Source organism: Stegostoma tigrinum, chromosome 16 (genome assembly GCF_030684315.1).
Source record: "Stegostoma tigrinum isolate sSteTig4 chromosome 16, sSteTig4.hap1, whole genome shotgun sequence".
NCBI lineage: Eukaryota > Metazoa > Chordata > Chondrichthyes > Orectolobiformes > Stegostomatidae > Stegostoma > Stegostoma tigrinum.
The window spans coordinates 30,227,987-30,242,670 of NC_081369.1; the positions used below are offsets into that span (position 1 = coordinate 30,227,987).

At 39.7% G+C, this 14,684-nt stretch overlaps 1 protein-coding gene across 2 annotated transcripts in view; it reads left to right on the forward strand.

Annotated features, from left to right (window-relative positions):
• itfg1 (integrin alpha FG-GAP repeat containing 1) overlaps positions 1 to 14,684 on the forward strand; it is a 257,780-nt gene that overhangs the window by 102,868 nt on the left and 140,228 nt on the right. For both annotated transcript variants that reach the window (XM_059651685.1, XM_059651684.1), the window contains exon 8: positions 10,240 to 10,334. In XM_059651685.1, coding sequence (XP_059507668.1) covers positions 10,240 to 10,334 — 95 coding nt within the window. The remainder of the gene's footprint in view (positions 1 to 10,239; positions 10,335 to 14,684) is intronic.

Consider the following 14,684-nt stretch of genomic DNA (forward strand, 5'->3'; position numbering starts at 1 on the left):
GGATTGTATTGCTGTGCTAACTTTATGTAGTTACATTTAATTTTGTTTGTTCAAAACAATGGAATCTTGTGGCTTTTACCAAGTACCTAGTATCTTACCCTTTTACTGCCCCTAATGAGACCATGATTTATTTGGATGTCTGATCTATGATTATAACCCAGCGAGTATTTAAAATGAACTGCACTTTTTCAAACAACTATTGGATCTAAAATGCTTTGCTAGATTACACAAGACATTTGCCTGTTTATTTTGGTTTTACAGTCAGTAAAATTAATCTTTATTTTAATGAACTACACCATATACATTGATTTATCCAACTATTTTGGCATCTTAGACTTGCCCATTTAAGCCGCATTTTGCCACTTATTGTTCCTAATGCCTTTGAGCCTCCTCATCACCTATCCAGCATTTCCAAATTCTAATGACTGTTTTAAAGTGATTTTATATTCTGGTGGATGATGCCTTGTCTGTCGTCAGCTCCTTTTGTATTTTCCTTAGCTGGTAGCCCAGACCAAGAATTATACTAATTATTATGTTGGATCACATACATGTATACTCTCAATTCCATTATCACCTCTATTATAAACCTTCATAGATATAATTGAATTATCCATCAACCGACTTGGAATTCAAAATGCATCATCTGGAAAGTTAAGCACAATTTCAGGTTATTGAAAAAGTTGACAAAGAAGGCAACAGTCTGAACCTAAACCATACTGTTCACTGGCTTTATTTTTTACCATGAATGGATGACCTGTAATGAGGAAATTAAAAATATAATTTTCAGTCACCCATGAAATTCACATTGGAGCTTTTACTCCTAGATAGTACATAGGGATCTGATGTTCATATTTCATTAGATGGAAAGCATGGTTGCCAGCAAAGCAATTTATTTTAAAATAAAATGTAGTCTATTCAGAAATGATTGGTACAAGGAAGTTATATTTTCAAAGCAACTGGAAAAATAATATCCAGGTGAGAGAACTATTTGAATATTAGTTCCCGTTGGAGCAATTTAAATCATACAATTGCCCATTTTAATCTAAAATATTAGATTGGGTACTTAAACATTAAAACACGAGATTGGGGGTAGTGATTTATAATGGAGAGAAAATTAGTTTGCAGACAAGAAACAGTCGGACTAAATAGGTGGGTATTTTCTAAATGGCAAGTAGTGACGAGTGGAATGCCACAGGAATCTGTACTAGGACCCCAGCTTTTCACAATATATGTTAACAATTTATGTGAGGGAACTAAATGTAATATCTCAAAATTTGCAGATGGCGTAAAGTTCAATAGGAGGGTAAGCTTACATGTGAGGAGGACGGAGAAATGTTGCATTAAGATTTGGACAGGCTGTGTGGATGGGAAAATACGTGATGGATTCAATGTAAAATGGATAAATGTGAGGTTACCAACTTTGATAATAAAAATAGGCAGATTATTATTTATACGACAGACTGACTATAAATTGATTGAAAGGAATGTTGAATGAGTGTGACGATACTATGATTTTAAGAAGAATATTTATCCTGAGTATTTTTTGGAAGAAAGCTTAGCACTTCTGTCTTAAAACCTATCTATTTTATTGAATTATAGAATCCCTACTGTGTGGAAACAGGCCATTTGGCCCAACAAGGCCACATCACCCTCTAAAGAGCATCCTACCCTAACTCTATCCCCTGCCCCTGCAAATTCCCATGTCTAACCCACCTAACCTAAACATCCCAGGACACTACAGGCAATTTAGCATGGCCAATCCGCCTACCCTGCATGTCTTTGAACTGTGGGAGGAAACCAGAGCATCTGGAGGAAACCCATACAGACACAGGGAGAATGTGCAAACACCACACAGACAGTTGCCCAACGGTAGAATCGAATCCAGCTCCCTGGTGCTATGAGGCAATAGTGCTGACAGTTGTCCAATAAACAGCTTGTAAGGCCTTTTTTTTAGTTGGAACAGTAGAAGCAGTCTGAATGGGTGGGGTCAGGCAATTCCAGCGCCAGGATTTTTAGCTTTAGTTTCTCAGTAGCAGTTGCTGCTGGGGTCTTGAAGCTGGTTTTGGAAATTGTAGTACATTTCTTCACACTTCTCTCACTTTGAGTTTTCTCTTGATGTTTCTCCTGGACTGGACAATTGCCTGTGAAACAATCTATTTTTCTGAACTTGTCTTTGCCGAAATCGTGTTTTATGGCGTGTTACTATATTGGAACAGTTACTGTTTGGTAATTAAATGATATATTATTCTGTTAAATTTTCCAATAGAGTTAAGTCATTCCAATTTCATCGTCCTTTTGTTGTATCTTAATTATAATGTATAAATAAAGTGTGTTTTTGTTTCAAATCTGGTAGTTTGACCAATCAAGTTGCATCTGGAGCACAACACCTGGCACTTTCATTTAAAATAAGAAACTGTTAGGGTCTAGGCTTTCTTAATAAATTTTGATTTCGTGTATAACAAATTGTAGGCTTTTGCCAGGATCAAAGTCTCAATCTAGGTTGCGTTTAGGATTGTTGGGACTCAAAGGCAGTGAGTGGTTGGTATTGGTGTTTTTTTTATTTCGGGTTGTTTAAACAGGGTATGCCTGAAGAACGGTCCAGACCCGAAACATCGGTTTTTCTGCTCCTAAGATGCTGCTTGGCCTGCTGTGTTCATCCAGCTCTATACCTTGTTATTTCAGACTCCAACATCGGCAGTCCCTACTATCTCTGTGTGTCTTATGTAATAATGGCTCATTCAGTCACTAAAAGTTTCCTTGGGGTGGAAGAGGTCACACTGAAAGTTTTACAGAAAGTGAGGAAGGCAAAGATTTCACTGTTGGCAAACAAGCTGGAGTTGGGGTTCCCTGTGTCTGTGAGGAAAGGGAAGATAATTGTAGCAATCACACAGCACTTACAATTGCTAGGAATGCCATTGGAATCTTTTTGATTTTAAAATTTTTAAAATCCATTTGCAAATGAAGCAGCTTGAATTGAAGGCAATGATAATTGAAAAAGAAGAGGTAAAAATAGCCCTGGCAGGACAGAGAGAAAGAGAAAAGGAAATGAAATAGTTTGATTTACAATTAAAAAAGAGGAAAAAGAAAAGAAAAAAGGAATAAAAACAGAGTTGCTGGAAAAGCTCAGCAGTCTGGCAGCACCTGTGGAGGAGGAAAAAAAGAGTTAACGTTTCAGGTCCAGTGACCCTTCCTCAGAACTGATGGTGGCTGGTAAAAAGAAAAGAGCAAGGCCCTCGCAGAACAATGGGAGAAAGAGAGTTTTCTGAACTTCACAGTTTGGAACTGAAAACTCAAAGTCGACTTAAAATAGCAGAGGTAGAAGTGAAAAGTCAGAGTAGTGATGAGGGCAGTATTGGAGAGCTCTCCCATTGTAGCCAAAGGCCTGAGGATCTGTTTAATCACATCCAAGTGTTACCTCGGTTCAAGTGAATTCAGTGATCCAGCCTCAACTGCTTCCTCAGGCAGGAGTTCCACAGACTAATCACCCACTGAGGGGAAAAAAATTCTCTTCATCTTCTCTCAAACTAGTTCTCATGTCTTTGACAAGTGGAAAATTCCTCTTTGCATCAAGTCTCTTCAGGATTCCAGATAATGAGATGTCATCATCTAGGCCCGAAACGTCAGCTTTTGTGATCCTCTGATGCTGCTTGGTCTGCTGTGTTCATCCAGCTCTATACCTTGTTCTCTCGGATTCTACAGCATCTGCAGTTCCTACTACCCCTCTTCAGGATTCCATTTGTCTTCCAAATTGCTTGTTGTGCCAGCATACTGACCTTCTGTCATTCAAGCAGCAGGACACCTGGATCCCCTATACTACAGGTTTTGCAATGCCTCTATGTAAATAAAATAACAGCTTTTATATTCCTTCTTCCAAGGTAAACAAGTTCATTTTTCCCATGCCTATATTATACTCCCACCTGATGGTCTTTTTCAATCCTGATTGCTTAAGTCTAAGTTGGCGGCAGCAGCGGTGCTTCCAGATAAAAGCCTCTATTAGGCAGGGTCCAGACCTAGCTCAGTCGGAACAGCAGCAGGGGTCAAGTGGGTGGAACCCTTGCTGAATCCAGAGGTGGAGTTCCTGAGGTGATTCCGTGTTCAAAAGTGACACGTAGCAAAAGGGTTGGCTGCTTAAGATCCAGCTTTAGGGACTGAGTGAGTAGTAGTATCAGGATGGGGAGACAGTGTAAAGTCCTTACTTTTGTGGTTTGTAGTTTGTCAGAAATAGAGAGAGAGAAATCTGATTTGTTGAATAAAGTTGGGTTCCCAGTTTATTGTTTGTCATTGATAATGTTTACAATGGCAGACACTGTGGAATGCTTCTTCTGTACGATGTGGGGAATTGGAGACACTTACACTGCCCGTGGTGACAGCATATGCAGGGAATGTGCTCAGCTGCATCCCCTGATTGACCACATGGATAAAGATGGGGTGAACTCACTATGGAGCATACGTGATACTGAAGACTTTGTGAATAGCATGTTTAGCTAGTTGGAAACATTACAAGGGCTGCACAGGTGGTAAAGTGTTGAATGACCATCAGGAAAACTAGTAGGCATGGGCAGGTAGTGTAGGAGTCCCTTGTAGCCATCTCCCCCTCAAACAGAGATTCTGTATTGGATATTGTTGAGGGTCTTCTCTGGGAAAGCAGCAACAACCAAGTTTGTGGCACCATGTTTGCTGCAGGGGAGGAAAAAGCCTGGGAGAGCTTTAGTGATCAGGACTTGATTGTAAGGGGAGCTGATAGGCAGTTCTATGGCAGCAAATGAGACTCTCAGATGGTATATTGCCTCTCTGGTGCCAGGGTAAGGGATGTCTCAGAGCACTGTAGGGCATTTTAAAAGGCTGGGTGAACAGCCTGTAGTTGTGGTGCATGTTTGGACCAATGACATGAATTTTTTTTTAAAAAGTCTTGAGAAAGAGAGCTTTTAGTTAGGTAGTAGATGAATGAGGGAGATTGCTATGGTCATAGTCCCTGGATTACTTTCACTGCCATGCCTTTCTAAATAGGAACGTCGGCCTGATGACTGTTTAGCCAAAGGGATGGTGTAGGTGGGAGCGCTTTAGATTTTTAGATCATCGGGACAGCTTCTAGGGTAGGTGGGACCTATACAATCTGGATGGGTTGCACCTGAGCCGGAATGGGTCCAATATCCTTGCTGGGAGATTTGCTCTTGCTCTTGGGAAGGTCTTAAGCTAATGTGTCAGGAAGATGGGGCACAGAATAGATGTACAGTATGGAACAAGTTCCAATCCGATAGGAAAGTCCACGAGGTGAAGACATGGGAATGCTAAGGCACATGAGCATCTGGAAAATTAAATTGTATCTATTTTAATGAAAGGAGCTTTGCTGGTAAGGCAGATGAACTTAGAGCATGAATCAGCACATGGAAGCGTGATAATGTAGTAATCACCCAAGATAAGGGTGAAAGAAGGGCAGGACTGGCAACACCCCATTCCAGGGTGTAGTTTCAGGCATGATGGAGACTGGGGGGAAGAGGTGAGGGAATTGCATAATTGATAAGGGAGATAATCACTATAGCAAGTTTATAAGAGTACATGGCAGGAGCCTTAGGCACACAGATTTATGTAGGGGTCTTTGGGTGCAGGGCCATCGTTCCCTGAAAGTGGTAACACAAGTGAATAAGGCAGTAAAGAAGGCATGCATTCCTCCTTCAGTCAAGGCACTGGCAAGTCATGTTGCAGCTGAATGAAACTTTAGTTAGACTACATTTGGAGTATTATGTGCTGTTCTAGTCACCATTCTATAGAAAGGATGTGGAGTTTTGGAGAGGTTGCAAAAAATGTTTACGATAAAATTGCCTGTTTTGGAGTATATCAACTATAGGGAGAGTTGGACAAACTCGGATTGTTTTTGCTAGAGCATCAGAGGCTGAGGGGCGACCTGATAGTATGTAAAATTGAAAGTCATGCATAGGGTGGATGGTCAGAGTCTTTGTCAGGGGTGGAAACGTCAAATACTAGGGGTCATAGGCTTAGGGTGAGAGAGGATAAGTTTAAAGGGGAAGTGCAGGTTACTTCTTACACAAGGTGGCTAGTGCCTGGAATGTGCTGGCTGGGGAGGTGCCAGAAACAAGGCCAGTAGCACTGTTAAAGAAGCACTTAGGCACATGTACAGACAGGGAATAAAAGGATATGGATCAGGTGCAGGCAGATGGGATTAATTTAGAATGGCATCATGTTTTGCACAGATATGGTGGGTGGATAGGCCTTCCTGTGCTATATTGTTCCGTGTTCTCTGGGGGAATGTGTCCCAGAAGGCTGTGCCATCTGGATGGAGTTTAGAAATAAAAAGGGTGTGGTAACTTCTCTAGGATTACAGGGGGTCCTGCTATATGTGATAGATGTGTTTCTGTGAAACGACGCCTTAGAGAAAATCGCACAATAGAAATAACAGGGCCTAAAGGAAATGGGGGATTGGGGCAAACCAACAAAAAATATCATTCAAAATGATTCAAAAGTCACTCAAAAGCATAACACAAAGAATAGCACAGTTTGAACAAATGTCTAATTCACATGTGACAGTGAAATATCATGACACCTCTCCAGATGATAAATTTAAAGATGACTTGATGGGGAGGAGGTTCTGAGTAGCTCTGCTGTTAATGCAAGGGCTGAGGGTTGTCAGCATCATCATCATCGCCTTTGGTTTAGTTTTATTTTTGCAGAGTTAGGGCAAAAAATAGTTAATCCCGAAGTGGATGGCTGTTGTCCATTGTCTTTTAACTGTTTCTTGGGAGTTGGCTCAAAAAAGGCATCGAGTTTTTGCTGCTATGCCCTTTTTTCTTTGTTCTTGAAGAAGCAGTTTATAGAGTACCAAAGAAATCTGTGTTCACAAGCTGCTACCCTGCTGTGTTCTGCATTGTAATCATTGTCCTCTAATAGTTGTAACTGCTTCGCAATTTCCCTCGGGATAGAAAACAAAACAGGAGTGGAAAGCTCCTGTGGTGCTGCATGAAGGGCTACTACTTCTTCATCTCCAGCTTGCACTTCCCCGTCAGCAACAAGTTGTTGCAGATCAGCTGTAGAGGTCTTCAAAATGCTTTACAACATCTAGCTTCTCTTTCAGCATTTATAGCCTTTTACATACATCACCTACAATTTATCACGAGGAACTTCTTGTTATCATTCTTACCACTTTGTCCTCGCATTTTGTGGGTAACACGGCAAAATTGTACAGCATCCCTCGCAGAAAACATGAGAATCTTTGCCAGCAAAGGAACAGTTTCACCCATGTTCGGGACAAGGCCTGTAAACCAATTATGTGATGTTGACATTGGAATCGCATTATAGCCAACATAAAGTTCACATTTTACAAATACCATTCCCCTATTCGTCAATTGTGTTATAGCCAATTCACTTTGCTAGAACACACGTTATAGGAGAACCCCCTGTAAATTACAGGCATGCCAACAGTCAGAGGGAGATACAGGAACAGGTATGTAGGCAAATCATGGAAAGGTGTGAGAGAAATAGGATTCTAGTTGTAGGGGATTTCAATGTTGCTAACATTAATTGGGAATCACCATATTGTGAAAGGATTAGACAAAGTGGAATTTTTAAAGTGCATCAAGGAGAGTTTTTTTGTGCCAGTATAGGGATGGGGGCAGTTTTAGACCTAATCCTCAAGAATGAAGCCATTCAGGTAATTGAAATTTCAGTGCATGAGCATTTTGAGAAAAAGAATTATGGACATTGTTTCCAAGTACATATGGAAGGGGATAAAGATAGTGCAGAAGTAAAGTATCCAAATTGGGAGATCGCTAATGAAAGCTTCTGAAAGTGAATTTTGGTTGAATACTGATGAAACAGAATCAAAGAAACTGAAAACAATGGAGTTGAAAAAGGCAAAAGAGGTAAATGGAAATTGCACAGTCATTATGGAAAGCAGAAAGACAGTGCAGAATTTAAGTACCTAAATTGGGAAGGCCAATTTCAATATCATGAGACCCGATCTGGCAAACATAGATTGGGAGCTGCTACTTGCAGATAGGCTTGCCTGCAGAAAGTGAAAGTTCAGGGCAGCACATTCTCGAAGAGTGAAGGCCATGGGCAGCAAGTCCAAGGAACCCTAGATGTCAAGGGATATTGAGAGACTGATTTTTCTAACAAAAGAAATTGGAAACCTCTGACCAGTAGTTTACCACAGGGATTGGTGTGGAGATTCTTGCTGTTTGTTAGTCATATTAATGACTTGGATGTGAATGCAGGAAATATAGTTAGTGAATTTGCAGATGACACAAAAATTGGTGATGTTGCTGATAGTGAGGAAATTGGTATTGGGTTACAGTCTGATATTGATCATCTGCTAAATTGCACAGACCAATGGCAGATTGAATTGAATTTTGATCAATGTGAGGTGACATGTTTTAGGAGGTCTAAAAATGGAATGATATACACAATAAATGGTCCTTAAGAAGTACTGAAGGCCAAGGAACAAAAACAAAGTTGCTGGAAAAGTCAGCAGGTCTGGCAGCATCTGTGGAGGAGAAAACAGAATTAACGTTTCGGGTCCGGTGACCCTTCCTCAGACCCTTCCTCTGAAGGCTAAAGAACCTTGGTGATCCCGGAAGGTGTCAGCACAGTTGACAGGGTGTAAAGAAGGCATATGGGATGCTTGCCTTCATTAGGTGGAGGTGTAGAATATAGGAGCAAGGAAATCTTATCACAAATTTGTAAAGCATGTCCCTTTCACAAAACCATCCACCTGACTGCATTCAGATTTTCTGCAAGCTCTGCTATAAACACCTCCTAATAAATTCTAGTGATTCTCTCCCCCATGCTACATACTGTTCCTCCTATTTCCTTTGTTCTTATCAGATATTCAGAAGAATCTGTCTTTGAAATCACATTAAACTGTAGCCAACTAATTTTGGTCTACAGTATTTTCTGCTCCCTCAGCTGTGGTGGCTGATTGCTAGAAATATCTAGACTGAAGGTACTGACCTTCTATTCAGTAAGTTCATGATTGATTTTTGGTGTCAACTCCACCTTCCTGCACTATCCCTATATCCCCTAATTCCCTTAGTACTGAAAAATCTCTATCTCTGATTGAATATACTAAACCAGTGAACCATTTTCCACCCCCTGCTGCTGAGCATCAAGATGCAGTGAAGATGTGTGGTTATATATTTACCCTGTCTTTACAATGCTAAAGATTCCCCAAGAACTGTCATGTACTCTTAGATGCAAAGATAAAGAGCATAGATTTAACATTAGGTGGATGTATGTGTTGTTTCTTTGCTGCCATGGGAGATTTCCGCTACTGTGCTTGCTTATTTAGGCCATTTAAGCGTGACATCTTCTTCATGCTAATTATTAGCCTCACTTAGTCAGTTTCTGTTCAGCTGTATGCTTGTCCCAAAGGCATTATTTTCATTTAATTAGCAAATCTAATTTTCTGGGAACGTACTTGACGCTAGAACTGTGTACCTGATTGTTTGCCCATGATGTTTAGCCAGAAAATAGGTTGTCAACTCTCATGACCTGAATGAACAAGCAAGCAAGCCTGTTTGAAAAGTCAACATCAAAGAAACTTCGTTGTGATGTAGGAAAAGCGTTACTTTTTTGAAAAACTGATTGACCAGAGTAATGAAGATCTTCAGAAATGATGCATTACATTTATAATTGTTCCAGTCTGAAATTATTGTCATGCTGATAGAGATATTTTGCACTTGTCTCCAATGAAGATTTTTAGGTTCAATCCGCAAGTTTATCTTGATGAAGTTTTACACTTGGTGAATTCAGTACTGTCATGAAAGCTGAACTGTACAAGATGTCTATGTTTTGAAGTAAATAGAGAATTGAAGAGAAACACCTCAGTTCAGAGATAGTGTGATTAAGATCTGAAATGCACTGCTACAGTGTGTGGTGGTGGAAGCAGGTTCAAATGTGATTTTCAAAAGATAATTTGACAATTTTCTGAAGAGACGTTTTTCACAACTAAGGGGAAAAGGTGGAGGGTTGAAATTTCCAGAGTTGCTGTCGGAGAACTCTGACAGTCACAACTGGCTAAACAAATTCTTTGTGAGCTGTATATGTTATCTATTTCTATTTAACCTAGTTCTGGTGTTGTATAATTTAAGATTGACATTAAGACTTTCCTATGAGAAATCACAGAAACTACACACACCTTTTTCTTGACATGCTCTATTTGTAGAATTGTTAACTCAAAGTTTCTTCTCACACACTTGAAATAAGTTAGTTTATTTGCCTTCTCAGATGGGGATGGACAGCAGGAACATTTATTGCCTGCCTGTGCAGATGAAGATTGCCATGAAGGCATCATTTATCGGAACATGCCAGGATCTGACCAGGTATGCTATTCATGCATTTATTACTCTCAAACTTTTAAATTTGCAGCACTCTGTTATTGCTTCACAATAACATTTTCCTCTTCTGTAACTAAATATTGAAAATCATTCAAGAGTTATAATTTTCTCTTCACCTCCAGCTGGCCTTGCCTTCATGTCCTGGATTCCTTGTTAAAATAGTCCAGACCCAAAGCACAAATCCTTGCCACAACTTCAATGATGTTTTTAGCTCCAATGTGCAAAAGTAATTTAATGAAGACTGTGTGGGTTTTGTAGATTTAGTGTTATAATTGTTTTAACAATTACAAAATTAGGCAATGAGTGCTTATTGTAGCATTAAGGGTTCGAAACAATGATGCAGAAGCCAGCCTGGCTTCTGTTTCCAGACAGATCAAAAACATACCCAAAGCCATATTTATTTGTGTGTTGTAAAGGTGTGATATTTAAATATATGCCCAAAACTATATTGCTTGACGACTTGAACATTGTAACGAATATGGTAGCACAGTGATTGTTATTGAGTTAGTAATCCAGAAGCTTTTACTAATGATCCAAACACACAATCAAATCTTGCCATGCTAGATGAGAATTGAAATTCACTTAATTAACTAAATCAATTGTGGTGACTATGAAAGTATTGAATGTACTAAAAACCCATCCGGAAAGAAAATCTCCTGTCCTGCACAATCTACGTGGTTCCACAACTGCTGGAATTGCCTGGTAAGCTACTCAGTTGTACTGAATTAGGATTGGGCAAGAAATGATGGCCAGCCAGTAACGTCCACTTCCCACAAATTAATAAAAATAAAACCATAGTGCTGCAGTGTAACCTAATAGTGATACATGACAAGTTGCCCAGTATGAACCCAAGAAAGTATGCACGCATATTTGACCCTACAGAATCTACTTCACTAACGTCTGGTCACTTGTTATAATTGGGATTGGTGTCCACAGACATGTTGAGCAACAAGCTAGTCTGGTTGTATTGCAGATTCATAACTAATGGTCAATGACCCAGACTCCTCAATCACCAGAGATGGCAGCGTAGTGACAGATACAGGAAGAACTGTACTTAAGAGTCCTTGACACATGACAGAAAATTTCTCAACTTCTCAAGACATCAGTCAAACGTGGGAAAGGACACAGAACTTCATTTTGTTGAACACCACTTAATTGAAGCACTTAGAGTTGCAAGGGTACAGATCATATTCTGGATTGAAAACTTCAGTGTTCGTTGCCAAGTGCGGCTCAGTAGCACCACTAATCACCTAGCTAGCCACGTCAGTGAAGGATATATCTGCCAGAATGGACCCAAAGTATGTGATGAGAGAACCAAAACTGGGGAAAACTAATTCACCTCGTTTCTATGATCCTACCTGTTCTAAATGAATCTATTAACATCAGTGCTGGTGGGAGTAACCATTGCACTTACTTGTCGAGATGAAACCTAATTTCACAAGCGGGATCCACTTTTGTTTCATAGTGCTATCGTTGTAGTAATTGGGCTAGACTTAAAACAGATTTATCAGTTCAAAACTATGTGTAAATGAGGCATTTTTGACCATCAGCAGCAGCAGAACTTTATTCTGCCTGCGTGAGTTTAAATTTCAGAACTTAAATAACTGTTCATAGATTGAAAAAAAAATAACTCTTTGAAATAAACTAATATGTGATAAGGACAAACCTAGATGGGAATTAAAAGCATTTAGCCATGTCTGGGAAAAGGTGCTGAGGGGACATCAACTAAACTGTTTTTAACAACTGCTTGATAAATGGCTGCTTTATGCCACAAGAACAACTGATTGCCCTGCAGGAGGAGTTAAGGAGTTAACTACAGGGAAGCTTTGTCTTCAAACAGGCAGTCAATTCCAAATGTGCCCAGGAAAAAGGAAGCTACTTCTGATAAGAAGTCAAGCTGTAGTCTTGCAATATTTTGGATGAAAGAATCTAAAGGATCATCGATGATGTCGCTCATAAGATTAAAGGAACGGAAAATTGTAAAAGAATTCAACCCCAGGATTCCTTGGACAGAAATCTGGAAAACAACACTGCAGAAGGATTAAGCCCAGAGACACACACTGTTGGATGGAATCATAGCTAAATTCCACCATTAATCAGATAATAGCCAAACTGGGTTTTGATGCTTTACCAGCTTACTTGAGAGGTCTTATTTTGGTTGATTCATGCAATCAAGTTTAAATATTTGTTTCAGTATTTGATTGTCTGAGAGATTTCTTACTTGGTAGCAGAATTAAAGATAGCTTGTGGTAATTTACCCAAAACAGCACAATTGTACCTTGTGGCATGGCATATCTACTCATGGTACGACTACCACTCCAACAAGGGACTAAATCAAGTTATAAAAAGACATGGAGACAACACCAAATGTGCCTGGAGATGAATTGCCAATCGACTGAAGCTACGTGACTGGACCACAAGTATGCCAAACAGCAGAAGCATGTTATTGTCAAAGCTAAATGAATCCACAGTTAATTGACCAGATCAAAGCTCTGCAGTCCTGCCACATCTGGTCATCTGTCTTGGAGAATTTTAGAATACTGGAAAGAGAAGCATCTATACATTGTCTTTCCTGAGTGGAGGAGAGCACTAGTACAAAAATCATCTATAACCATCCTCAACATGTAGTGCTGAATGGATGATACATCTTGGATTCCTTCTGGGTTTCCTACATTAGAAGCACCCACCCTTGGCCAAACTGGTTCATTCATGCAGGATCAAGAAAAAGCTGAAAAAGTTGGTGATGGCAAAGACTTCAGGCCCTGTATCCTGGCTGTAAACATTCCTGAAGAGCAATTTCTTCCTCCAGTAAAAGCCATTCCAGTACTGCTACGGAATTGACATCTGCCTGACAAAATGGATTTTTTTGTCAGGGTGCCTTCTCCACAAAAAGAGCAATTCCAAGCAGTCCAATTATCAGCCTTCAAACTAATTCTATTCACTAGCAAATTGAAGAAACATGCAGTCAACAATACATTGTGGAATCTATTTCTCACTATCAACTTGCTTACCAAGGCTCCTTTTGAATTGTAACAGAAACGCTTGGTTGCAGACCTCATTACAACCTTATTCCAAGCATAAGGAAAAGAGCAGAATTCTAAGGATGAGATTTAAATGACTGCTCTTGGTTAATTTATTCTGAAGCCAGATGGTGAACTAGGAAACCAGATGCCAATTGTTTTTTTACTTCATACTAGATTTACTTGGAGAAGATAACCATTACATATGTCTGCCTCCTAGCCAATCAATGTTCATTACGTTTATAATGAATATTATGATCAGTTTAATGTTATGTATTTGGCACTAGTGATCGACAGTGGTGGTGATGTTTCAGTTCACTGCAAGTTGCTATGACAACGTTCATTTTTACATGCATGTTTTAGTTGGAGCTATGTATATTGATGATAGGAGCACCAATGTTCTTTCCATCAAGTGGCTGACCTGGATTATGACCCACTCCTCCCACCTGCCATTGGCATGCATTAAAAGGATTTGCAGGCTGATTCTCAAGCTAATTGTGCTATGTTGTGAATGAACTCCTTTCGTCAGCAAGTCCTGGGCAGAGACTAGAATTCAGAGTCTCTAGCTCAGAGACAAGGATACATTCTACAGTGCCATAAGACCTGTCTCATTATAAATTAAGTGTGTTGATTAATTGAACTTTACTTTCACCAGCTATTGTGCTACAATTTATAAACCTTTATCCTCAGCCTCCAGATTGCAAAACCAGTGATGTTTCTAACTAGATTGCACTACATCACTGTTCTGCCTGTCTCTTTATACCTTGTCTTTATATCTGGCATGGTTGGCGAGGTTCCCTTCTTGAACCTCTGCAGCCCATGGGCTGTAGCCGTACCCACAGTGCTCTCAGGCAGGAAGTTCCAGGATTTTGACCAGTGACAGTGTTATGATTCTGACTGATGTTACCACTGATCAAGTCAGATTCCAGAATGAAATACGGTTTGATAAGCCACATTTATTATTTTCTTTAATTTAGTATGGTGGTCTTTTAGTGAAATGTAAATATGCTGGGCTGCTGATTTGGTTTTAAGAATAAAACAAAAATTTATTCTGCAAAAAAATGATAAAAGAAACAAACCAGGCAATCTGCATATAACACTATTAAAAATATTTCAGACACATAGCAAAACAAAACCCCACCTACTTCCCAAAACTATCACCTTCCAGTTAATCAAAATCTGTATCTGAGGCATCATAAAGGCTGCTGAACATTGTGCAATCATGAGCAAACAACCCCAATTCTGATCTTTATGGTGAAACGGGTGAAGATAGTTGGGCCTAGGACAACACAATGAGTAACTTTGTAGTGATGTC